At 41.6% G+C, this 25,073-nt stretch overlaps 1 protein-coding gene across 2 annotated transcripts in view; it reads left to right on the top strand.

Moving 5' to 3' along the window:
- Positions 1 to 24,703, top strand: part of Srpx (sushi-repeat-containing protein, X-linked) — a 70,892-nt gene extending 46,189 nt beyond the window's left edge. The window contains exons 2-9 of one of the 2 annotated variants that reach the window (XM_006256683.5): positions 1,037 to 1,228; positions 3,205 to 3,381; positions 12,135 to 12,261; positions 15,572 to 15,693; positions 16,324 to 16,503; positions 18,173 to 18,306; positions 20,320 to 20,441; positions 24,151 to 24,703. In XM_006256683.5, coding sequence (XP_006256745.1) covers positions 1,037 to 1,228; positions 3,205 to 3,381; positions 12,135 to 12,261; positions 15,572 to 15,693; positions 16,324 to 16,503; positions 18,173 to 18,306; positions 20,320 to 20,441; positions 24,151 to 24,334 — 1,238 coding nt within the window. In that variant the 3' untranslated portion in view covers positions 24,335 to 24,703. The remainder of the gene's footprint in view (positions 1 to 1,036; positions 1,229 to 3,204; positions 3,382 to 12,134; positions 12,262 to 15,571; positions 15,694 to 16,323; positions 16,504 to 18,172; positions 18,307 to 20,319; positions 20,442 to 24,150) is intronic. The other variant, NM_022524.2, reaches the window with a different exon arrangement.
- Positions 24,704 to 25,073: the final 370 nt, after the last annotated feature.

Here is a 25,073-nt window from a genome sequence, read left to right on the forward strand (position 1 = left end):
TTGCCATGATGAAACACTGAGCAAAGCAACTGGGGGAGGAAAAGGCTCTTTCGGAGAGCTTACAGGTTATAGTCCACCAGCAGGGAAAGCCAAAGCAGGAAGTCAAGCAGAGACTCTACAGGAATTCTGCCAACTGGCTTGTTTTCCATAGCTCAATCCACTTGCTTTCTTATGCATAACGTCCAGGATTACCTGCTCAGAGTTGGCACCACCTGCTCCCATAATTTGGGCCATTAATAGTTAATCTTGAAAGTACCCCATAGACATGCCCATAGGCCAATCCGATGGAGACAATTCCCCAATTAAAGTTTCTTCTTTCTGGGTGACTCCAGTTTGAGTCGAGTTCACAAAAACTAGCCAACATGGCAACTATAAAACCAAAATCAAAGTTTTCATCTGGGGGGTGTCACTCTTACCTAAATAAGGTATAACAGCAGCCATGTGAAAAGGGTGATTGTTTCCTTACTTGGAGCAATTGTTCCATGAGTGTAAGCCAAAATGACACACTGTTATGAACACTGGCACAGTTTAGTTCAAATTAGTACAAGGGTACTGTTTTCTTTACAGAGAAATATGCATATAGCTGGGAGGAAACTATAGTTAATTGACTCTGTGTGTCAAATTCACTGTGGCATCAATTAGACTCAATAGATTCGGATACCATATTAAGGGAACTACTAGAAAGAACAAAAGCTTATTGAACATTTACTTCGTTCTAGCATTGTGCTAGGTGATAGACATACATACAGTCTTTATCCCTAACTTTTGCCTGTTATTGGCATAGGTATCAACTCAGAAAGTTGAGGTAGCTTGCCCACATCCAACAACTATTTAAAGGAATTTGGATTCATATTTCATTATGTCTGGTACTCAGTCTCACAGCTGTATCCTTCTTATCTAGAGATTCCTAATACACAGGACAGCATTACAAGTTCAGAATCTGGCCTGTAGCCAACCTGGGAGTGCAGAGTGAAGGGCTGCATTGTCTAAACCTGTCACTGCTTATCTCTCTCCCTTTGTTTGTTTCTAACTGTAGACACTCCGTGGTGCTCTCCCATCAAGGTGAAATATGGGGATGTGTACTGCAGGGCTCCTCCTGGGGGATATTACAAAACAGCCCTGGGGACCAGGTGTGACATTCGCTGCAGGAAGGGCTACGAGCTTCATGGCTCTTCCCAGCTCGTCTGCCAGTCAAACAGGCGCTGGTCGGATAAGGTCATCTGCAAACGTGAGTAGACTAGACCTGTGCTGAGTCTTCAGGATCAAAACTGCCTTGCTATGAGATGAGCTCTTCACCAAGTTGTGATTTAAAGCCAGTCGATTTCTATAATGTAACAGAGTGGGTGTGTGCTCATTTTTCAAAGAAGGGTATGGTATACTGTTTGGGGGAAGAATAGATAGGTTTTGAAGGCCACCAGTGATATTTGTTCAGGAAATACAAGGTTCTAAAGAGTTGCTGGTTATTTAGTAGTAAAGAAACTTCTAGGGCTTGTACAGGTAACTAGGTAGAGGTAAAAGACAAGGGGTTGGGGATTTAGCTCAGTGGTAGAGCGCTTGCCTAGCAAGCGCAAGGCCCTGAGTTCAGTCCCCAGCTCCGAAAAAAAAAAAAAAGAAAGAAAGAAAAAAGAAAAAAAAAGAAAGACAAGAGATTGGTACAGGAAGGGTTCTAACCTAGGTCCTACTTGGTAGGAGAGTAAAGAAAAAGAAAAATCACACACACACACACACACACACACACACACACACACACACACACAAATGTACTAAAGAGTAGGATTTAGGGATGCAAGGGAGAGTCACACAGTTACCTCTGTGTAATGGAGTGAGCCTGGAAGAAGTTGATGTTGCATTTCAGGAGCAATGTCTCAAAGCTCACCTGTATAGTTCTGTGCTTGCTGGCTAACTCCAGAGGCAGGCAGACTAATGACATGGTCTCCTTCATGACAAGTTCTCCTGTATTAAGACTGTAGATGGTACAGCATTTGTGAAGCCTATTTTGGATGCCTTTATTATATACAAAGTTGCCATGCCTTATTGATCACCCAATGTTTTCCAAGTCTTCAACATACATTCAAGTTTTGCATGGTACATGATACATATGGTTGAGGAAACCACTACTCAGGACTATAGTCAAGTGGTTCAGAATATGACGGGATGTACTAACAGGATCTTCGTAGTATACACTTAGCAATGTTTCACCACATTTCCCTGTGACCTGTTCCTGGCTCCTGGTATCTTCTGAGGGCCTTGTGGTTGGATTTCTTGTTTCCATTTTCCCCTAGAACTGGGATGTGAGCCCAGGGCCTGGCAAATGCTGAGAAAGTCTGTTGTATTCCTAGCTTCAGGGGAAAAAGTAAACAAAGGATGAAACGAAAGCTTTATGTTAAGACAGGGTCTCACCAAGTCAAAAGGCCGATGGAAATGGCCACGTGTAGCCCACGCTAGCTTTGAACTTGCCATCTTCCTGCCTCAGTCTTCTAAGTAGCTGGGATTGCAGGCCAGTGTCACCAGACACAGTCACACTTGCCTTCTTCAGAGAAAGAAGAAAACCTCTTTCCGAAAACGTACCTGCTGCTGCTTCTCTACCCACTTCCGGTTTACTTGTTTGTTTATTGTCAACTGTCTCAGTCTCCTGCATCTTAGAATTACAAGTGTGAATCATCTGCCCAGCTTTAGTTTTTCCATAGACGAGAAAAACTTTCCCACGGGAAGTTCTGTCCAATGAATGGCTGGTAAAGGTTATTTCCGGGTGCGGAGTTTGAATGGGAACCGCCATCTTCCCTCCTGGATACTCTTGAAGGAACAAGCTGAAGCTGACTCTGCTCTCCACCATCTCTTGATGGGGCCCTGATTACCATTCTCCTCTTTCTCCTTTTTCCCACTGGTCTACCTCTGGCAACACTTTCTTCCTTCTCTTGGGGTTTGCTTCTGGGGACTTCAGTCTAGGACAGTGTTGTGTCTGGAATGCCAGCCAAAGCTACCTATTATGATGGGAAGCATCCTGTCTTCTGTGTGGCACATAGGCAGATTCTACATATTTTGCTGATTAGTGGCACAGGTTATATTGATTAATGTCATGTTATACTTTTAATGCCACATATTTTATTGCAGTAAACTGTTCACTGCATGTTTTCTGAGTGTCTGACTTCTGAACTTTTGGACAAAAACTAAGACATACTGGATGTCTGGCTCTATCCTTTACAGAAAAGCGATGTCCTACCCTCACCATGCCAGCAAATGGAGGGTTTAAGTGTGTCGATGGCGCCTACTTTAACTCTCGGTGTGAGTACTATTGCTCACCAGGATATACATTGAAAGGGGAACGGACAGTCACATGTATGGACAACAAGGCCTGGAGTGGCCGACCAGCCTCCTGTGTAGGTAAGAAAATATCACAGACCTCAGGGTCCCCACCTTTGGAAAGAAACAATGGGTTTTTGTTAGTATAACACACACTAAAGGAAACAACAGTGTCCCATGTTCGCAATCTAAACAGACAGCATTGCATTCAGTAACCCCTCGGGTCCTAAGCCCATCAACCTTAGACCTCAGTCTCTATCTTAGCTGACTTCGATCCAACCGGCTTCCAGCTGGCTGTTGTCAGTTTCTAGACCGGCTGCTGCTGCTCCTGGGAACTCACTAGAAGTATGAATTTTCATATTCCCCTGTGCTCCCCGAATTGAAAATCCTGGAAGTGGGGCTGAGGGCATTTTCATAGGCCCTCTGAGGATTTTAAGGTCTACAAATAGTGGGTCACTAACCTCAGGTACTGCTTCTCAATTTTTCTCAAATTCTCTGGGGACCTTGAGTAAAATACAGACTTGAACTCAACAGGTCTTGGGATTGAGGCCTGGGGTTGATCCTGTAAGAGAAGGTTTCTGAACATTGGAACAACCGACTTTTGGGGCCAGACAATTTTCGTTATGGCCCTTTACTCTTTGCAATATTTAACAGTATTCTTGGATTTTACCCTCTAAGTGACACTATCCTCGCACCCTGGCCCCAGCCTAGTTGTAGCTATAAGAAATGTCTTTAGACATCTTTCAGTGGCCCTGGGGAAGTAAATTAACCTCTCTGTTCATGACCACTTACTTCCCTAGGGACAGTGAATCTTCAGCATAGCTATGTGTAATTGCCACCTGGGTACCTTTCAGTAACCTACCTTAGAGATTCGGATTCAGCTAGCCTGAAAAAGAGGCATCTGGAGGAGGCCAACAGGATTCTAAAAGCATCGCACATGATTTTCCTGCTGGAGATCCAGGGTCACTGTCTGGAAGCAGCAAAATTCCAAGTTTCCTGCCCAATCTGAGTCTGGAAAGCTTAGAAACTCCAGAGTTGAGCCCAACAATCTACTTCATAAAAGCCAGTGAAGGTAGTTCTGGAGTGAGCTGAAGACAGAAAAGCTGCTTCAGGAGTTAATGTAGGAAGGAGTTTAGTATCTTTATACTCAAAACCACTGTCCTGCGATCAGAAGCATCAGCACTAGGAGGAAGGCACTTAGAAGGCAGAACCATGAGATCCGGCAGACTTAAAACTAAATTGCACCTTTGGATTCTGCTATCTCTTTTGACATTGGGACACCTAGCGGTAGGGCAGTTTTTCCCGTACTGACTGCCATTGGAGCCTGAATCTCTGAAGTACTGATATTGTTCTGACATTCCTCTGTAAGTGCTTGAACACCACTGTTGCAGAGGATCGTTTACTCTTAAACCGTGAGAGCTCTCGGGCCCTGCTCTCAAGGAACATTAAAACCCAATCCCACTGTTGAAGGAATCAGAGAAAGAACTGGAAGAGCTTGAAGGGGCTCGAGACCCCAAAAGTACAACAATGCCAAGCAACCAGAGCTTCCAGGGACTAAGCCACTACCTAAAGACTATACATGGACTGACCCTGGACTCTGACCCCATAGGTAGCAATGAATATCCTAGTAAGAGCACCAGAGGAAGGGGAAGCCCTGGGTCCTGCTAAGACTGAACCCCCAGTGAACTAGTCTATGGGGGGAGGGCGGCAATGGGGGGAGGGTTGGGAGGGGAACACCCATAAGGAAGGGGAGGGGTAGGGATTAGGGGGATGTTTGCCTGGAAACCGGGAAAGGGAATAACACTCGAAATGTATATAAGAAATACTCAAGTTAATAAAAAAAAAAAAAAAAAAACCGATCCCACATTGTTTTAAAATAGAATTGTACTTGTTCTTTGAAAATTTCCCGCAATGTGTTTTCATCATATTCACCCTTAACTCCTTTCCCTAACTCCTCCCCATTCCCCTTTTCTATGGACGAAAGCAGAGACCTCACTTGACTTGCTTAAGGTTGCACAGAGCCATGCCTGTGATCATGTCCCCACGTTGTCTGTGCTGAAGTTGCTAAATCAAGGGGGTGATTTGGTCATAGGATGCCAAAGGCAGCTGGCTATAGGAACTTGGGTCCTGCCCTGCCTGTGTCTGCCCATTCTGCAGAAAACTGCTTAGTCCAGACTCCTAATGTTTTAACATAGGGATTCCTTGATTGCTCAGTGTTCTGGGAGGCAGAGGTAGTTACTTCAAGATCAAGAGTTGAATCTGGTGCTGTCCTCCAGGGACCGATATGAGATAGCATCCCTGGCCAAGGCTTGGGAGGTTTTCCATGATGGCAGCACTGTCCATTGTCATTACTGGTAACATGTTGTTATCACTCTGATGTTAAGACAAGAAATGAGATGAAGATGTAAAATCCCCTGCTTTAACAGTTATAGCCTATGCCATAGCTTTAGCTTTAATCTGTTTGAAAACAATGGACCCTGACTTTTATTTTTTAATTTTATTGGGCAATGGTCAGGACAAAAATCATTTTAAGTTTTTTTTTTTTAATCACAAGGGAATGTACCAGAGGGACCTGGTTATAAAAGCGTAGGAAAGGTTAGAGAGACACTTCAGCGATTGAGAGTATATATACACTGTTCCTGAAATAGGCTTGAATTTAGTTCCCAGCACCCAAGTTCGTAGGCTTAGCTGTCTGCAACTCTGTTCCAGGGTCATCTGATGTCCTTTTCTGTCCTCTGATGGCAACCACATACACATGGCACACACATAATATACACAGATAAATAAAAGATCATTTAAAAACTCAAAGTAAAAGTACAGGAAAAAGTGAAAGAGTAAAACCACAAATGTATTTTTTTATCAGTTTTTCATTACTTCGATAAAATACTTGACCTTGACAACTCCTAGGAAGATCTATTTTGGCTCATGGTTTCCTTCCGTTCATCTGGGAAGGGCAAAGCGGATTACTTCATGGTGTCCAGGAGAGGGGGCATGTAGGAGAGAGTCTGAGAGAAAGGGGAGTGAGATAAAGAAATGAAGTTGGGATGCTTATGTTGTTAGATTTCTCCTTTTCCACGTTTTACTCCATCTAGGCGCCCTAGAATCAAGTTGTCTCTTTCCTGTAATCGCCATCTGAAATACCCACCTAGACATACTTAGTGGAGTGTCTTGGCCACTCCTTAGTCAGTTCTCAAATTAATCAATTTGGCAACCAACATTGACCATCGCAATGTTATTATTGACAACTCTACAGGCAGAATCCACTATTAAGTACAGGCTAGAAGAGTGACATCAGCATAGATGAGAGGAAAGAGCTCAGGAAATATTCATTGAAGGTCCTTATACAAATACAGTGGCTTCTATTGCCTTTCTGTCCTCTTTCTCACGTCAGTGAGACCACCGTGGCACCCAACTGACAAAGGAATATACACAAATCTCATATTAAGATGTAGTGCTGACCCTAAATGGGATGATATGGCAAAGCTGAGTGCCAAGAAAGGTGGCAAAATCACCTTCCTCTGAATATGCAGTGTCTCCTGAATCGTGTTGTACCTGTCCTGAGAACCGCTGTGTGGACAGATAGAGTGTGCTGAGAGGGTGAGATCTAGACATGCCCATGACTAAGTCTATGTTTTCGGAGTAGCAGGGCACCTCACAGATGCTGCTTCTGGTATCTCCTGGTACTTTTCTGGGTGCAAACTAGCTCTCAAAAACAAACCAAAAGAAACCAATCAAATCTCAGTTCCCTCATATTGGAAGGAGCAGAGATTATGGGGCTGGAGAGAAGAAGCCCAAAAACTCTTTCTGCTAAGCAAGCTTTGGCAGGGCACTCTAGGGACATAGTGTTCACATTTCCAGATTGTGCACAACAATGGAAAGAAAATGCTGATTGTTCTCAAAAAGCAACAAGCATGTCGAAAGCCAGACCAGATGGCCCTGGAACTTGCCCAGAGAGAGAGAGAGGGAAAAAGTAAGAAATGAATCCCAATTTCAGGCAGTTTATCTTCCCATTTGCTGAGACAAGTTTCAAGTATATGGGAGGAATGGGAATTCGGTATAGAACTAGGTAGGAATAGAAAGGGCGTGCAGGGTACCCAAGAGCTTAGAGCTCCACGGTAAATGACAAGAGCAGACAAAATAAGCTGGCAATGTGATTTTGGTGACAGACAAGCTGGAGTTTGTCCCCAGTGAATTTTACTCCAAAGCTATCATTTACTCCTTTGGCTTTATTAATAAGTTTGCTTGAGTGCTGGCAGAAACAAGGCTTCCTTGAGCATAACTTAGAGGCTTGCCTATTTTAGGAGCTGACACATGGGGCTTGAGTTGTTCCCAGGTTTCCACACAACCTTAAACAGCACATTTTGGCCAGAACTGTGCTGAGTACTGAGAAAGTTAACCCAGTTCTCTTCCAAACTGGGAAAGAATGAGGAGACTGGGCTTTCTTTGACTCTGAGATAGTCAGTTCTGAGGTCTGGCTAATTTGTAAGTCCACAAGTCAAATTAATTCTCTTACTCAGACTAAAGTCAAATTCAGCTGTTCGAGAAGTAAGTAAGATCATATGGGTGGAAGGTAAGCTGTAGTTGGGGTGAAGAAATTAAGAAGACCTCCCCCCACACTGACTGGAGCTGGCATTGTATATAAGGCATTTTAATTTCTGTCAAATTTCATTTATTTGGTTCTATAGAACAATGGACAGTAAGAACGAACATAAATCTTAATTTAAAGACTACATTTTAAGTAGACACACCTTTCTACTATGAACCAAAACGTTTTCCTATTCCAAAACAGGAAGAAAAAATTGAAAGACAGTTTTAAAAGCATAGATGAAGAAAATTAGCAAATGCCTTTTGGCATGAAGAGAATATTTATTTTGTTTCCTGAGCAAAGGACAATGTACAAAGCAGCTTAGTTGTTGAAATTCCTCTCTTTTAAAAATATTTTCTGCAGAATAAAGTAGACAGGGATTCAGAACACAAGTTAAATCCAGGAATTAAAAACAAATCTTTGAAAGAGAAGATATGGAAACTTATGGCAGACATTTTGCTGTCTTATGTCTTGGTTTAACCAGTGACTCATGGGGATTTTTGTTGGGCTATGATTCATTTTTTCATTGCTACAAATACTAGCACAGCTCATAATAAATGCACCAATGCATTGTTACAGATGATCTTATATAAAATTTTCCTGGGCTTGCAAATACACATACCAGCAGGGATCTAATTTCAGTTTGAAAACTATTTGGTTGATGGAAATAATGGTCGCATTTCTGCCTCTCATGATTTACCACTCTAACTGAACAGTCAAACTTTTAGTGGCCGACTCTAATATAAATGAGTTTGTGGTTGGGCATCTTTAGTTGTGGTGCTTGCTCATTGCTTTCCCTTCTTGTTTCTTTTGTTGTTTCTGGAAAGTTCCTTGAAGTCCTGTAGTGCCAGAGTAATGGAGCCACTTCCCAGAGCCATCCACAGGGATTGTCCTCTGGCTGGAGAAAGGAAAACAATTAGGCAAGTTTTCAAAAAGAAGTCTTGCTCTATCTATGGCAGCCAGGCACTTCGTGTGGCCCCGGGAGATTGATGGTCCTGGCCTCTATCATCACTCTCAAATCCTTTTTAAAAGTCTATTTCTATTTGAAATGCAATTGCATTATTTTCCTCCCTCCAGCCCCTCTCAGATATCTTCCTCCAACCCTCAAACTCTTGTGTTTGTCTCATTCATCTGTTGCCATGCAACAGACCAGAATTAAGTGGTTTCAAACAGCTAGCTTATTGATCAAAGAGACACTGTGAGGTAGAAATTTACATAGCATTCTGTGGGAGTGGCTGCCCTCTGCTAGCCATAATAATGGCTCGGGAGATAACGATTAAAGTACTTGGGGTTCAGGACAAGCTTCCTGAACATATAAAGCACTTTGACTCAGGAAAGCTAAGTTTTCTAGAGTCTGACTAATTCTCAATCTTTCCCTCTTCTCTCTCAACAACCCCGTTTTCTTATCTCCCACCATGAACTACCAGCATTTGAACTGTTTTTTAAGGCAACTGCCTCCAAATCTGTAAAATCTGAAATCTGATTCTTTTTTTTTTTTTGTTCTTTTTTTCAGAGCTGGGGACCGAACCCAGGGCCTTGCGCTTCCTAGGCAAGCCCTCTACCACTGAGCTAAATCCCCAACCCCTGAAATCTGATTCTTAACAATAACCTAGGTCTGAGGCTGACAGAGAGTCTTTGAGTTTATTGTTAGTTATTGACCAAGATATTGTTTCCACGAAGTTCTCTTCCTTATTGCAAGCACCTGCCTGGTTAAACATGTTAAAGATTCCTGGGTAAATAGTTCTGCTGCCAAAGTTGATACAGTATAATGTATTTGATTACTGTACTTTCTAACTCAAAAAGGAACATAGAATATAGAGAAAGGACATCATTTGTCAAATATCTCCAATGAATGGAGACATAGAATAGAGAGTATGAGTTTCACAGGGGCATCAGGATTTCCACACAATAACTGACTTTGCAGGCATCTGGACTTCAAGGGGAATAGTAATTATGTTTCTATAGTAACTTTCTCCATTTCATGCAAGGAAATCTATCCTAACTTAAAAGAAGCTATGGTGGCCACGGGTAGCTGAGTTTCTGAATAAAGAGCTCAGCTCTCTGGAGCATCAGTGATCCATGGGCTGGTCCTATCAATTGAGAGAGAAGGTAGTTGTTTAAGGAGGCTTTAGAATCCAGTCTTTCTGATGCTGTTTGAGGATTTATAGGAAAGCTGTGGTAAACAATCTCAAAAGAATATGCACATAACGGTTGGATGCAAACCCCAAGTATCATAATCAACAACAGACACACACACACACACACACACACACACACACACACACACACACGGAAAGGACCATATGAGTTCTTAAAATTTGTTTAAGATGTGGAATCGTGCATTTAAACACCAGACCCCAAGGAAATTCCAAAAGAGAAGGTATGCTTTCCAGTGTATAAATGGGAATGCTAATAATAATATTTAGAAGATTACTTAGGACTTAATATTAGGTATGAAAATTCAATGAACCGATGTAAAAAGGGCACTTAGGGTGCATGGATTAGGCACACAGAGTTCGGAAAAAATGCTTTCTCTATGGCGTGGGTTTTATTCATTTTGTGTTTGGAGAAGCTCTCTTCCTGGACAACTAGACTTCTTTTGATGGCTCATTGTTAGACACAAGCTGTCTTTGGACGTCTCTGAGACTCTTTCCCCAGATAACCGACTTTGGAGTGTGTTTGTTTTCACTGTCATTTCGCCTGGTTGACACAAGGAAAACAGACAGTGTGTCAGTCGCATTTACTTTACCTGCTATAGAGGTCAAGAATCTCTCTTCACTCTTCTAAATGCTAACACAATGTAATTTCCCATGGAAATCCGTAAACTGTCCTCAGACCCTCTGTTTTACCTTTTACATAAGCATATTTTCTAGAAAGCAATTGTCAGCTATCTCTGACCAGTGAGCAGCAGACATTCAACACTTGACTTTCTATTTCACCCAACACTTTGGAACACTCACCTGAATTATGAAAGCATGCCTTGTATTGCCTAGCATAGTAAAAAAGAAGGGCTATTTAAAAAAAACCTAGTGACTGCAGATGGATACTATAGATAGATTTCAGCATATCCATAATTATTTGATTAATTTTAAGGCATAGCCTTCACATTTTAATGTCATTGGAGCTGGGATGCTTCTTATCCTTGATCATGACTTAAATTCAATGAAATATGAGAGTTATTCAATGTCAGATCAATGTAATAAGGCTGCAAATTCGCATTTCATTGAAGCATGACATAGGGTGAAATTTGGATAGCTAAAGGTAAAACTGAGAAAATATTCCATATTCATAAGTGTTTTTTACACTATTTAAAATGAGAAATCCTTAGATAAGATACTGGGGACATTTACTTGACGCCTTTAGTCTCTGGGAGAGGTGATTCAGTATCAGAGGGACACTTAACTTTCACCCAGGTTGTAATAGAATTTAGATAATTACTGGCTGAGTGCAAAGCTGACTGCTGCATGCTGTCTTTAAATACATTCCCTACATTCTTGGCATCAAGGACCAGTAAACTTTATAATTTCCTCCTGTGATTTCACTTCAGCTTTGATTACAGGCAACAATGTAGAATTAACATCTCATTCATTTGCAGCCCTCATTCTCAACCCATCTTGTTAGGGAAGGGGTGGGGCAACTCCAATACTGCACCTAACCTCCTTGACCCTCAGTGTGAATATATGTAAACTGAGAGAAGTCGGCTCCAATTAAATATCATTGGCGTTCAAGTTTGCCTTATCCAGAACAGTGCTGTTCTCTGTCTCCAATTATATGTGATTTGTGATTAAATAAGCACCACAATATATTATAAACTCTGATAAAAATGTTTAGTAACAGATTCACTTCCACCTCCAAGGCCGGCATTTGGATAAAGTTGGTATTTATGAAAGATGTTTTGCATCCACTTGAATCTAAGCAGGAGATGATGCCTTTGCTTGGTATTCTACAACAGTGTTGAAAGGCTTCTGGTTTCCACTGAGTAATTGTGCTATCCCCACGTCACTGTGCAGAGTTAGGAAGTGTGCACACAGTACATGTAGAGGATGGCAGACGTGGTTTTTTGCAGGTGAGTCCTAAGTGGTCTTTAACACTCAACAGGCTACAAAGGGCGGGATGGAAGGATGGAAGAGAAATCCAGAGTGAACGGTCTTTTCAAAACGGGCAAGTATGTAGAAGCGTTGGCTTGTCGGACTGGGAGTGTTGGCCAGCAGTTTAACATATTATTTCTTGATTGGGTTATATTTTCAAGATATGGAACCTCCTAGAATCAAGTGCCCAAGTGTGAAAGAACGGATAGCTGAGCCTAATAAGCTGACAGTCCGCGTGTCCTGGGAAACCCCAGAGGGAAGAGATACAGCAGATGGGATTCTTACTGAGTAAGTTAGACATGAGATCCAGCAGCTGGAATGCTCCCTGTCCCTGTCCCTGTCCCTGTCCCTGTCCCTCTCCCTCTCCCTCTCCCTCTCCCTCTCACCCTCTACCTTCCTCTCCCCCTCCTTCTCCCCTTCCCTCTCCATCCCCCTTCTTCTCTGTATCTCCCTCTCCCTCTTCCTCCCCACCCCTGAAGCCTTATGCATTTTAGGTAAGCCCTGGTTCTGATCTACATCACCAGCCTGTGTGGTCTCTTAGGAAATGCCAGAACATTTCCTGAGTATGAAATGCTTACTACCGAGAGTAGGGTATATCTATGTCAATCTATTTATGTTTCAGACCTGTTCCCCTCTGGTCATCATCTAATATACTATAGAGTTTATTTATATGATTTTAATTGTCTGTCTTCATTACAATACATTCAGTACGTCATCCCTAAAGGCAAGAACTTTACCTGGTGCATAACACTCACCTAATATTTATTGATGGAAGACAGGAAGAAAATAAGAAGGGGTAGAGGGAAGGATGAAAGGAAGGGAGCAAATGAGAAAGAAGGTAGCTGGCTAACCCAGCTATCTACTTTCTCCTGTTGCTTATAAAAAGGGATTCTTCTCATGTCCCAAGGCCTTCCTAAGACCTCAAACACATTGGTGAGGCTTCTGTGTATCCCATGCTAAGCCAAAGGCGGTGCCTCTTATTACTCTGTGGTTTGATGCACAACTTTTCCATTTCTTGTCTGTTGTCTATTCCTGCTTCAAAACTTTTCATTTTTGTTTTGAACCCTTTGAGTACATCAAACACTCAGAAAAGCTTGTCATCCAAGTGACGGTGTCATTTGACTTCTTCCCCGTCCCAAGCTTGTTTTCCAGACCCACTGCATTCATAATGTCCAGCTGAGTATTGGGTAGTCACCGTTAGTGAAAGCCAGTCACGTGTTGTTCTAATACACCATTTCGCCCTGTACTCTAACAGTATTTCCCGAGCTCCCAACTTCATATCAGCATGCCCATTTATCAGTGAAAGTTCATGGCACCCTTAGATCTTCTGACACATGTCATATACCTGGAAAATAATGACTTCTGTCATTTTGGGCAGAGTTTCTAAAATCTTGTCAACCCTGCGATACTCAAGACAAAATATTTTTGTATACAGCAGTAGCATAACAATTACTAGTAAGAGAGGTGAAGTCTCTTATTCACGTTTTATTCCCACATTCTAATAATCACCCCAGCATAATAACAGAATTAGAATTTTTTCAGCTATAATTTCTCAAAGATAAATTTTGATCATTAAAAATATTTACTCATTCTACATATACAGATCATAAGTCCCCTAGGAGAAACTTTATGGAATTGAGTTTAAAAGGTAAGCCACATGAATATAGCAACTCATTATACAGACATGAACACTCATATCCAATATATCCAGTATACACACAAACACATATTTATATGTATGTGTATATGCATATGTATATAAATGTAGAAAAATCAAGTCAGAGTTGGCATAATTGGGGGATAGTCACTACTTATCCTCAGCTTGTGATAGTCTTGTACAAAGCCTGACTTAGCCCCCAGAGTATAATCAGTTCTTAGATTTCTGCAACAGTTGAAGTCTCGTATAATAAAATCAAAATATAAAATGTCAGAGTACCATATGGCCCCTTGTTGTCTAAAAGCTTTGCAGTTTTGTAGAGAACCTGTTATTAGGGTTCAAATGCTGACATTTAACAAAAGTACCATAGCAGCCCCCAACGCTCTATTCAGCAGCTTAGATGTAGTCTGGGGTAGCATGTGTTCAGTGAAAGCTGACTTGTTCCCTATTCAGTTCATGCTTGGGCTCCCCGCTTTCCTAGCATATGCCCTGGGACTCTCCTCCCCAGAATCTTGTCCAAGCTACTTTTCTATAGTCTGCTTCCAAGGGGCAGGCTGTACTGGCAAGCTCCGACATGGGTCTTTCTTTTTCATTCCCCTTGGTGGCTTGTGTTATTTTCATAATGAAATGGAGTTCCAGGGAAATTGGCAGCCACTCATATTTGAGTGACTACTCCTTCTGGTTTATCTGAATTTACATTTGCTATTTAAGGATCTTAAGGCAGTAAAAGTCAAAAGTGTGGGACTTCTGAGTTCATATCCCTGGCGATCATGTCACATTTATGTGTATGGTTTTCCTTGATGGTGACAATGATAATTTCACATGCCCATTATTATCAAATATCACCATTCCTAGGAACTGCAACGAGAATGGGAGTTCTTTTATATTTTAAAATTAACCAAAAGCTGTCATTTAATTATGTTATATCTGCTGGGAGTGTTGTCAAATAGCTAAGATAGATGCTATAGTCACTCCTTGTACAATCTTGCCCAAGTCCTTTAGCCTTCTGTTGTCTTGGTTTCCTTACTTGTGAGATGGAGGCTTTTACCTACCCTGTAGGTGTTCCAAGAGGATTAAATTAAATAATAAAAAGTAAAAGCATGTTTCCCATTTGTTTCTCATGGTGACTTGGGTTTCTTCTACTTTACCCTCACAATGTTCATTCAACCTAAGTCATCCCAGCCAGTTATCTACTACCACAGGGATAGAGAGGAAGTTCCCTACAGATGACTTCAGCCTAAAATTAAGAACATATAATGCTATATGGTTCATCATTATAGAGATAATGGATCTGAGTTCAGTGGTAATGTACACTATTTTCAAGGTGCCAACTTGGCACTTTTAATAAATATCTGAGCTTTAATAAAGAATATTTTATTTTCCAGAAAAAAAAAGTAAAAGCATGCCTGATACGTGATTTATACAAAGCAAACAACAGATTTTGCTATTACTATTCCAGTATTAGGATAGTTAGGGGTTCACAGAGACTTTACCGTTTGCTCAGAAAGGTTATTGCTGTCACCGTTGAAATAAAGCAAAGAACACTCTAGTACCTGTTGCAGGCCAAAATTGCTAAATGGCCAACTAAAATGTACTTCAAAATAATTTACCTCATAAAGCATTGTGTTATCTGCCCAGCAGGCAAGACATGCAGGCTCAGCCTGAACTAAGGGCTTCTAGCTCCAGTCATTCAGCAAAAAACAAACGAAAACGTGAATCTCTCCTTAGCTGGGGACTTCTATTTTTCTTGAATCAAATTGTTATTGTGAAACAGAGTGAAGCTCAAAAGGACATTGTTCCTCCCAGAACCTCTGTTCTGGTTAAAGATCCCAGAGGCTGCCTTTAACAGCATTTTCCTCTGTCCTGTATAGACTCAGAACTCAATACCTGCGTTTTAGGTACACAAACATAATCCTGGATATTTCTGCTTTCTTCCTTAAGTGTTATTCTGAGAGGTCTTCCTCCAGGCTCGAATTTTCCAGAAGGAGACCACAAGATTGAGTACACTGTCTATGACAGAGCCGAGAACAAGGGAACTTGCAAGTTCCGAGTTAAAGTAAGAGGTGAGACTGTTGCTTCCTGATGCTTGTCCAGTTCCGGGAGAGTCAAAGAAAGAAGGAGCAGATCCTCAAGCCGGAGCGCTCTGAATGCCCCTGGTAGTAGGATGACTGCCGTCTATGGATTAGCTTTTCATGAAGCTGAACGAAGCATTCATTCCATCTGAATGTCTGCACTTCAATATGAGTAGGTCATGTAGGGAACAGGACTAGTTTCACAGGAGCCCATAGCTACCTATTCAAGAAGAATACTTTTTCTGTCACTGAGCTATTATTATCTTAATTACTGGCAATGACCAGAGTGGGAAGAAGTCCCCTTCTTTAGGCCACTAAAAGGTCATGCTCTTTGTCTTTCAAACCTTTGGTCTACCTGAGAAAAATATTTTTAAAAAAACTTTGTTTTCATGTTTTGGGCAGCTTGTCAGTATCAGTTACTAGTCAGAGCCCAGTCTCCTCATCTACATCATGAGGGGGCCAAAGGCACTCTCAAAGGGCTCATTGGTATGGGTGGCAACCATTATGGGGCATTACTAGTTGATGTATAACTTCAGAACAAAGCTGGGACTTCACCTTCTCTGGTTACTTTATGGAAGTACGCTTGGGGCTAAGGTTACTCTGGGTTTGTGTCTCCTACAGTCAGACGTTGTGGCAAGCTCAATGCCCCAGAGAATGGTTACATGAAGTGTTCCAGCGATGGTGACAATTATGGAGCCACCTGTGAGTTCTCCTGTATCGGTGGCTATGAGCTTCAGGGTAGTCCTGCCCGAGTATGCCAATCCAATCTGGCTTGGTCTGGTACAGAGCCTAGCTGTGCAGGTAGGTGTGCAGTTATTTCTCCAGCTAGCAGAATCTGAAACCCCCTGACTCCCAGGCAGGTAAAAATCAGCTTTAGATGCTGTGTGTCATGAAGTACAGCATCCTCTCTGCTCACCTGAGTGGATGAAGAACGGTGCCAAGTCCCTGCTGCAGCTCAACCCACCTGCTTCCGTGTCTTGCTGCTGTTCTTCAATGTCTTTGAAGAAACAATTGGGAGGCCAGGACTCAGGGCTCACCTATAGAGATATTATAAGCCAACAGACTATTCACCTGCCTTTATGCCTCTATTTTACAGGTGAAGGGTCTAGTTTTCAATGCTAATAAACTGCTGTATTTAGACAGTATAATTTCCATCTGGTGTCATTGACTTGACTGTCACACATATCTTGGGCATTTGGATTCCTTCCTCCTTTGTAAAATGAGGAAACCACACCTCTCCTAACTGGACATCTACTGAATGCTGGACTAGAGCAGTGCCTTGTACAGGCTAAGCCTTGAATGTATGCCAGAAGTTCTTACAGATGGGTAGCAATCAGACTAGGTGTAGCTGAGAGTGTAAAATCTAGACTACCTAGGACACTCTAGACCCCTTTTTTATTTATATGCTTCTTTCTTCCCTGAATCCCAGGTATCTATTCCTTCCCCCACTTTAACTCTACCATTCAGAGCAGGTGAATGAAGCTCTTCAATTTCATATCTTAAAGCAGAGAGGTCACATGACATCTCAGACTCCACAGCTTAATATCCATTTTTGTGGCACTGAGGCTTGGAGTATCTTGTCAAACAAATGTCATGTCTATATGTCCATATGGTAGCTATAAGCCATATATGGCTATGAAGCATTTGAAATGAATCCAAATTCAGGTATATTGTCAGTGTAAAATATGCACCAATTTCAAAGTCTTAGCACAATAAAGAATGAATATGAGGTACTCCTACTTTTTTGCATTGATTTCATGTTGAAATATTTGGATATATTGGGTTGATATATAAAGCTATTGTCACTGGTTGTTTATACAGTTATAATGAAGCTGCAAGAAAAGAAACAAATTATATGGTCATTTAAATTCTATTTATATTGACCAAGTTTGTCCTGGGCTGTTAACCCTAAATGCAACTTTGGGGGAAAGAACTGTCACTCATCCAGAGCAATGGCCCAGAAGTTGGCACATAGCAGTCACTCAGTGTAGCTGACCAAATGAAAATGGAAATGAACAATGATTTTAAAACAACCTAAAGTTTGAAATATTAGCAACAACTTCATAAAACCTACATATCTTGCTCTTGTTTGTTTTCTATTATTTCTTCTTCAGGACTAGACTGATGTTCTGAGTCCTGAGCCAATCATGTGGGGTTCTTTGTCATTTACCATCAGTTTCTATGTCAGTTCTATAACTAAACCACCTTAACTCATGTTTTCCATGGCAACATTGAAAGGACAGTGAATTTATGTTAGGTTAAGCCTAAGTTTAATATAATTTGTTACAGCAGCAAGAGAAAACTAGTGCCCATCATTTGCCCATTACTGGTGCTTCACAAATTAACTTTTCAAGTCAACTACTTACCTTTGAAGTCTCATCTCAGGGTTTACTTGGTTTTGTATGTGACTGGCTAGGTCAAGCCGGAACTTGGAGAGCTTTAGAACTCATGTGACCAATTCTGATTACAGCGATGAATGTCAATGTTGGTGTCAGAACCGCAGCTGCACTTTTGGATCAGTTTTATGAGAAAAGACGACTCCTCATTGTGTCTACACCCACAGCTCGAAACCTCCTCTACAGACTGCAGCTGGGAATGCTACAGGTGAGGCCTTGAGGCAGAGCCAAGGTGGGAGGGAGACCTCTGACAGGAAGACAGGCACTTCACTAAAAGCAAAGGCCAGACTCAATGCCTAATCCATTTAGGGTGAGTTTAAGGGATCGGCACCTTGTGGGCAGTCATTCATTTCTGGTGCTGGCACATAATCTTGTTAATGTTGACTTCCTAGAGCTAACCCAATCATTCTCCAACCAGTGAGCTTTCTCTGTCTTTGCTAATAAGCTTAAATGACATGTGGTCCAGGCCCAGCCAAAGAACAATGGTTTTTGCTGATCCTGTCCAGCACATTCATAGACTGGAGATGATCCATCAGGTATCTTCTCAATAGACTGGCCAAGGAGGTAAAAGGCATCCGAGGGCCTCTAGGCACTATATCCATCCCTGGGAATATCCCCAACTCGAATGGTGGTGACTTTTGTTGCTACTGAAGGAGACATGTTGGGGAAAGATAGAAACTGTAAGCATCACACCAGACATTTCCCGATTTAGATTTGAAGTTGCTTAGCAATGAGCGGTCAATGTTACTGAGTCTGTTACTGAATACTAAAGAAGCAGAATGTCCTACACTTACTACTTTTGTAGAGTCTCTCCTTTATTCCTGTTAGAACCTTCTTGATTTAATCAAGCAACAGTTTGCTACACACATCAGCATAAATACAATGAATAATGAGTCTTTCTCTCACTCTTCTTTGTCATCTGAACAGGTTACCCATTAACTGGGAAGAATCATATGAAATGTATGGGCTACCTTGATAAGAACCAAGTTTACTAAATCTGTTTACTAAATCCCCATCACTCTACCTTCTCTTGTATGTCTTAGTTAGGGATAGCGCATAATCTTATTAACATTGACTGTTGTGATGAAACACCATGACCAAACCAATTTGGAAAGGAAAGGGTTTATTTGGCTCACAACTTCAGATTCAGTCTATTACAGTCAGGACAGGAACTCAAGCAAGGCAGGAACTTGGAGACAGGAGCTGATGCAGAGGCCGTGGGGGATGCTACTTACTGGCTTGCTCCTCATGGCTTGCTCAACCTGCTTCCTTATAGAACCCAGGATTACTAGGTCAGGGATGGCATCACCCACAATGGGCTGTGTACTCCCCACATCAGTCACTAAGTTATAAAAAAATTCCCTACAGCTGGATGCCTCATGGAGGCATTTTCTCAATTGAGGTTCCCTCCTCTCAGGTGACTTTAGCTTGTGTGAAGATGACATAAATCTATCCAGCACAACTCTTTGCTCCTCATAAAATGCAAATGTATATATTTACCTGGTTTTATGGGCCTTAGCATAGCAGCATGACATGGCCACACATTCCTTCAGTTCTTCTTTTCTCTACAAAAATTGGCCCGTTTTTGCTGTGTTCTTCAAGTTCAGTTTTAATAGCCACAGTCACATTTATTCATCTGTACATCTGGTTATGGCTGCTTTTAAATCGTAATGATAGAATTCATTTATTAGGTTAAAAGCCATTGAGTTACTGTGAACATGGCTATTTTCTGCTTCTTTTGGAAAAGTTTTTGTAGCCTTCAGCTTTAGACCATCTCTGTTCCCTCAGGCCCTTGCTAAATTGCAAGGTTGGCTATGGTATTTTGGATCTATATTTTTTTCTTTAAATGTATTTGTTTATTCACTTTACATCCCAATATCACTGTCCCCTCTTCCCCCAGTCCCCTCTCATGCACATCCTTCCCCCATTCCCCCTCCCCTTCTCCTCTGAGAAGGAGGCCTCCCAGGGAATCATCCTTCCCACACACATACACACATCAAGTCACCGCAGGACTCGCTGCATTGTCTCCCATTGCCAGGCAATTTTGTATAAATCCTCTAGGAAGATAGTTAGGTTTTCTAGGCACTCAGTTAGCCTTACTCTCTCAAGTGTTTTCAGAACAATTTGGAGGAGGCAAAGAAGCACCCACAAGAAGCCCATTGCCGGGGCATGCCTTTGCAGTCCTGTAGTTACATTCACATCTGCCCTGTTCTTCCTTCAGCAAGCACAGTGTGGTCTGGATCTCCGACATATCACCGTGGTGGAGCTGGTCGGAGTCTTCCCAACCCTCATCGGCAGGATCAGAGCAAAGATTATGCCCCCAGCCCTAGCTCTGCAGCTCAGGTAGGCACTGCTCTGCCCTTAAATTTCCTTCCCCACAAACTCGCTTGCATCTCGTCATGGGTGCTTTTGTATCAGGTCAGTTTTCCTGAGTTCTTTCTCCATTCAGTATTTAGTTCAGGCAACCTTCAGCACTTAATTGCTTTTATTCGGGGAGTATTCTAATCATGCTAATTGGCTTGTTCCTGCATGTCTGACTCAATTATGCAGTGGGAAATTGCTGGTGTTTGCTTCTTCCCCCTCCAGACAAGTTTACTCTCCTCTCTCTCATGACCTCCCTCTACCTCTCCCTCACCCTCTCCCTCTCCTTTTCCCTTTCTCTCTGGTGCGTGGTATATGTGTGTGTATGTGTGTGGTGGGGTATATGTGAATGTGTGTGACAGTGTGTGTCTGTGTGTGGTATGTGTGTGTGCTTGTATTGTGCATGTGTATGTGTGTATGTATGTGTATATATGTGTGTCTGTGTGTGTGCATATATGTGTATCTGTATGCATGTGCATACTGTGTGATGTGTGGTATGTGTGTGTATTTGTATATATGTGTGTATGTGTGTCTTTGTGTGTGTCTGGTGTAAGGTATGTGTGGTGTGTGTATGTGTGCATGTGTATATGTGTGTTTGTATATGTGCATATGTGCGTGTGCATATGTGTGTGCATGTGTATGTGTCTGTCTGCATGTGTGTATGTGTGTAGTGTGTGGTATGTGTATAAGTGTGTGTGCATATGTATGTGTATGTGTGTGTCTCTGTATGTGTGTGGATGTGTGTATATGTATGTGTTCATATGTGTGTGTGCCTCTGTATGTATATGTGTGTCTGTATCTGTGTATGTGTGTGGTGTGTATGTGGTATGTATCTGTATGTGTTTGTGTAATGTGGTATGTGTGTGTATGTATGTGTATGGTATGTGTGTGGTGTTTGTGTGTATAGTGTGTGTGTGTGTGTGTGTGTGGTGTGTGTGTGTGTGTGTGTAGCTTAGTTAGGAGAAGAGGATCTGAAAATAAAATGACGTACTTAGCATCACTTGCTGCTAGCATCAGGACAGATACTAATCAGCCCTTCAGGGCTTGATGTCTGTTTTCTTCATCCATCCAGAACACTCTCTTTTCTATCATACTTCTAAGGCTAGAGCCCTAATATTCAGACCTTGAATAATGTTGTGTTGAAGGAAGATTCAATAGCTAAAAGGCAATTTCAGAATAACATTTTTCCTTATATTTCTTGACCACTGTGACATGGGTAATTAGAGCAAACTAACACTCCTTAAAATCTTCCTTTCCTGCATAACTTTGTTCTTTTTTTATTTTTTCTTTTATCAGATATTTTTATTTACACTTCAAATGTTAGCCCCTTTCCCATTTTCCCCTCCAGAAACCCGCTATCCCCTCTCCCCTCTCCCTGCCTCTATAAGGATGCTCTTCCACCTACCCACCCACTCCCTCCCACCTCCCTGCCCTGACATTCCTCTACACTGGGGCATTGAGCCTTGATAGGACCAAGGGCCTCTTCTCCCATTGATGCCTGACAAGGCCATCCTCTGCTACATACATGGCTAGAGCTGTGGGTCTGTCCCTGTTTACTCTTGGGATGGTGGTTTAGTGCCTGAAAGCTCTGGGGGGGGTCTGGTTGGTTGATATTGTTGTTCTTATGGGGTTGCAAACCCCTTCAGCTCCTTCAATCCTTACTTTAACTCCTTCAATGGGGACACTGTTCTCAGATCAATGCTTTGCTGCTAGCATTCGCCTCTGTATTTGTCATGCTCTGGCTGAGCCTCTCAGGAGACAGCTATATCAGGCTCCTGTCAGCATGTACTTCTTGGCATCAGCAATATTGTCTGGGTTTGGTGGCTGAATGTATATGGGCTGGATCCCCAGGTGGGGCCGTCTCTAGATGGCCTTTCCTTCAGTATCTGCTCCACACTTTGTCTCCATATTTCCTTCTGTGAGTATTTTCATTCCCCCTTCTAAGAAGGACTGAAGCATGCACACTTTGGTCTTCCTTCTTCTTGAGCTTAATGTGATATGTGAACTGTATCTTGGGTATTCTGAGCTTTTGGACTAATATCCACTTATCTATCAGTGAGTGCATACCGTGTGTGTTCTTCTGTGCTTGAGTTACTTCACTCAGGATGATATTTTCTAAACATAGACACACATACATCACATACACACTTACATATAAAAATAAAACTTGTTTTAGAGTTTGTAAAATTACTTTCTTATGTAATTTCCTTATCATACATTTATGATAAGCAGAAGGGTCAGTGTCTCTGAACCAGTTCTCCTGCATTTTTAACAATCTGTCTTCCTGAGTCAGATCCTGTTGCTGAGTTTTGAGCTAATTTAAAACTCTTTCACTTCCTTCCTTCTTTCCTTCCTTCCTTCCTTCCTTCCTTCCTTCCTTCCTTCCTTCCTTCTGTCCTTCCTTCCTTCCCTCCTTCCTTCCCTCCTTCCATTCTTCCTTCCTTCCTTCCTTCCTTCCTTCCTTCCTTCCTTCCTTCCTTCCTTCCCCTCCCCTCTCTTTTTCTTTCTATCTGTCCCACCATTGTTTTTTGAGATAGGATCTTCTCTATGTATGTAGCTGACCTAGAATTCTCCCTGTATATCAGTCTTGCCTCAAACACGCAGATATCTACCTTCTTTTGTCTCCCAAGTGCTGGGATTAAAGGTATGCACTACCACTGCCCAGCTCACCACCTTTTCTTTATGCAATAAAAAACAAAAGAACGAACAAACAAAACCTCAGAACCATTCATGATAGAAAAATGTACACTTTAAATTCAGACAGCAGCCAATATTCTGCCTATGATTTCACCTGGAGACATTTCAACAGGAACAAAAATCAGGAGAGGAGATTGGGTGGCTTCATTTTTCCCTGGGCTCAGCTGTCTGTTTACTTTCCTTTTGGCTTTCTCATTTAAATATGCTGGTATTGATAGAAAATCTACATAGATTAAACTCGTAATTGAAGTATAGAAAAAACACCACACAGTTGAATCTATATCTGACTATTTTAAAAATTATTTGTGCTACTAATTATAGGCAAATAAGTAAAAATGCCTGGGTGTGAGCCTAGCCCATACAGTTCTAATTGCACTCCTAAAATAGTCACTAAAGAGGTCATCACTATAAAGTTTTGAATCTTAGTTTAATCAAATTTACTTTGTCCAGGCTTCCTCCACCTTGGCTCTTTTGACATCTGGGTCTGGATTTGTTTGGCAACAAGGTTGTCCTTTACATTGTAGGATAAATATATCAACATGACAACCAAGTGTGCGTTTAGACTTGGCCAAATATCCCCTGAGTAATAAACTCTCTGATGATCATCACTGTTATAGTACCCTTGTAGCCACTTTTGGTTTTTAGTACCATAGCTACCCCAAGACCTTCTAGATCATAATAATGTAAAGCAGAGTTACTCAGCCTTTCTTCTGAATACCAATTATCTGGACCTATTGCTAATATTCCACATTCTGATTTGTTATGTAATGAGGTCAGACATGAGCAAGCGTTTTTCTGAGCAAGCCCTTATGTGATGCTTTGGGTCTAAGGTCCACACTTTGAGTAGTTTGAGTAATAAGGGCATAAAAATGATTCAGTCCTTCATGGCATCAAGCATTTCTGTGCATGGTATTTTCAGAGGGCTATGGTTGGTCCCTTAAAGTCTGGGGATTTGGGGTTGAACACAGACAAGTCTTCTTTGTGTTTCTTCCAGGTTGTTGCTTCGAATCCCACTCTACTCCTTCAGCATGGTTTTAGTGGATAAGCATGGCATGGATAAAGAACGTTATGTCTCCTTAGTGACACCCATGGCTCTCTTCAACCTCATTGACACTTTCCCCCTGAGAAAAGAAGAGATGATCCTTCAGGCTGAGATGGGCCAGTCTTGCAACACCTGATGTGCTGTTCCATTTCCTGGTGCTTTCTCACCTCTTATCATAGAGTATATCATGTAGTATACTACAGTGCCTGTGGGAAGGCCTTAAAAATACCTTTGATGTACAGATTTTCATTTGTAATTTTTAAAGTCTATTTTATTATGTGCTTCCTTTGCTCTTAAACATTGGCACAATGCCTTTTAAACTTTGAAATGTTAAAAAAAAGTACGAATATATCTATTCTAACTCTCCCTTTAGTCCATTGTGGCTGATGAAATTAGAAGTGACAGCCACGCCCATGCTTTCAGAATATTATTCAGTGTGAAACACATTTTCCTTTTCTCTTATTGTTTATATAAGTCTTTTGTTAATAAAATATTTTGAAGCAAACTTACTAAAACTCACCTTTAAAAAATAATCAGGCACCAGGCTTATTTGCTTGGCATGATGAGTAGTTTTTAAACCGTGATTCTTTATTCATCTTAAGAAAGGGAAACAATAGTCCTGTCGGGGGATAAACTGAGATGAGAGAGAGCTACATTCTTAACTGGAGAATAACAAATTGAAAATATTCAAACAAAGCTACATGATGTCCATACTGAAATGATGCAGACTTTTTCCCCACATTGTTCCCCAACCAATGCAGTATAAAAACTATTTACAAATCACTTCCCTCATATGAGGTACTGTAAGTAATCCAGAGAGGTTTCAAGTATACAAGGGGATACACATGGATTACAGGTAGGTACTGTACCATTTT

This window comes from Rattus norvegicus, chromosome X, assembly GCF_036323735.1.
Source record: "Rattus norvegicus strain BN/NHsdMcwi chromosome X, GRCr8, whole genome shotgun sequence".
NCBI classification, from domain to species: domain Eukaryota; kingdom Metazoa; phylum Chordata; class Mammalia; order Rodentia; family Muridae; genus Rattus; species Rattus norvegicus.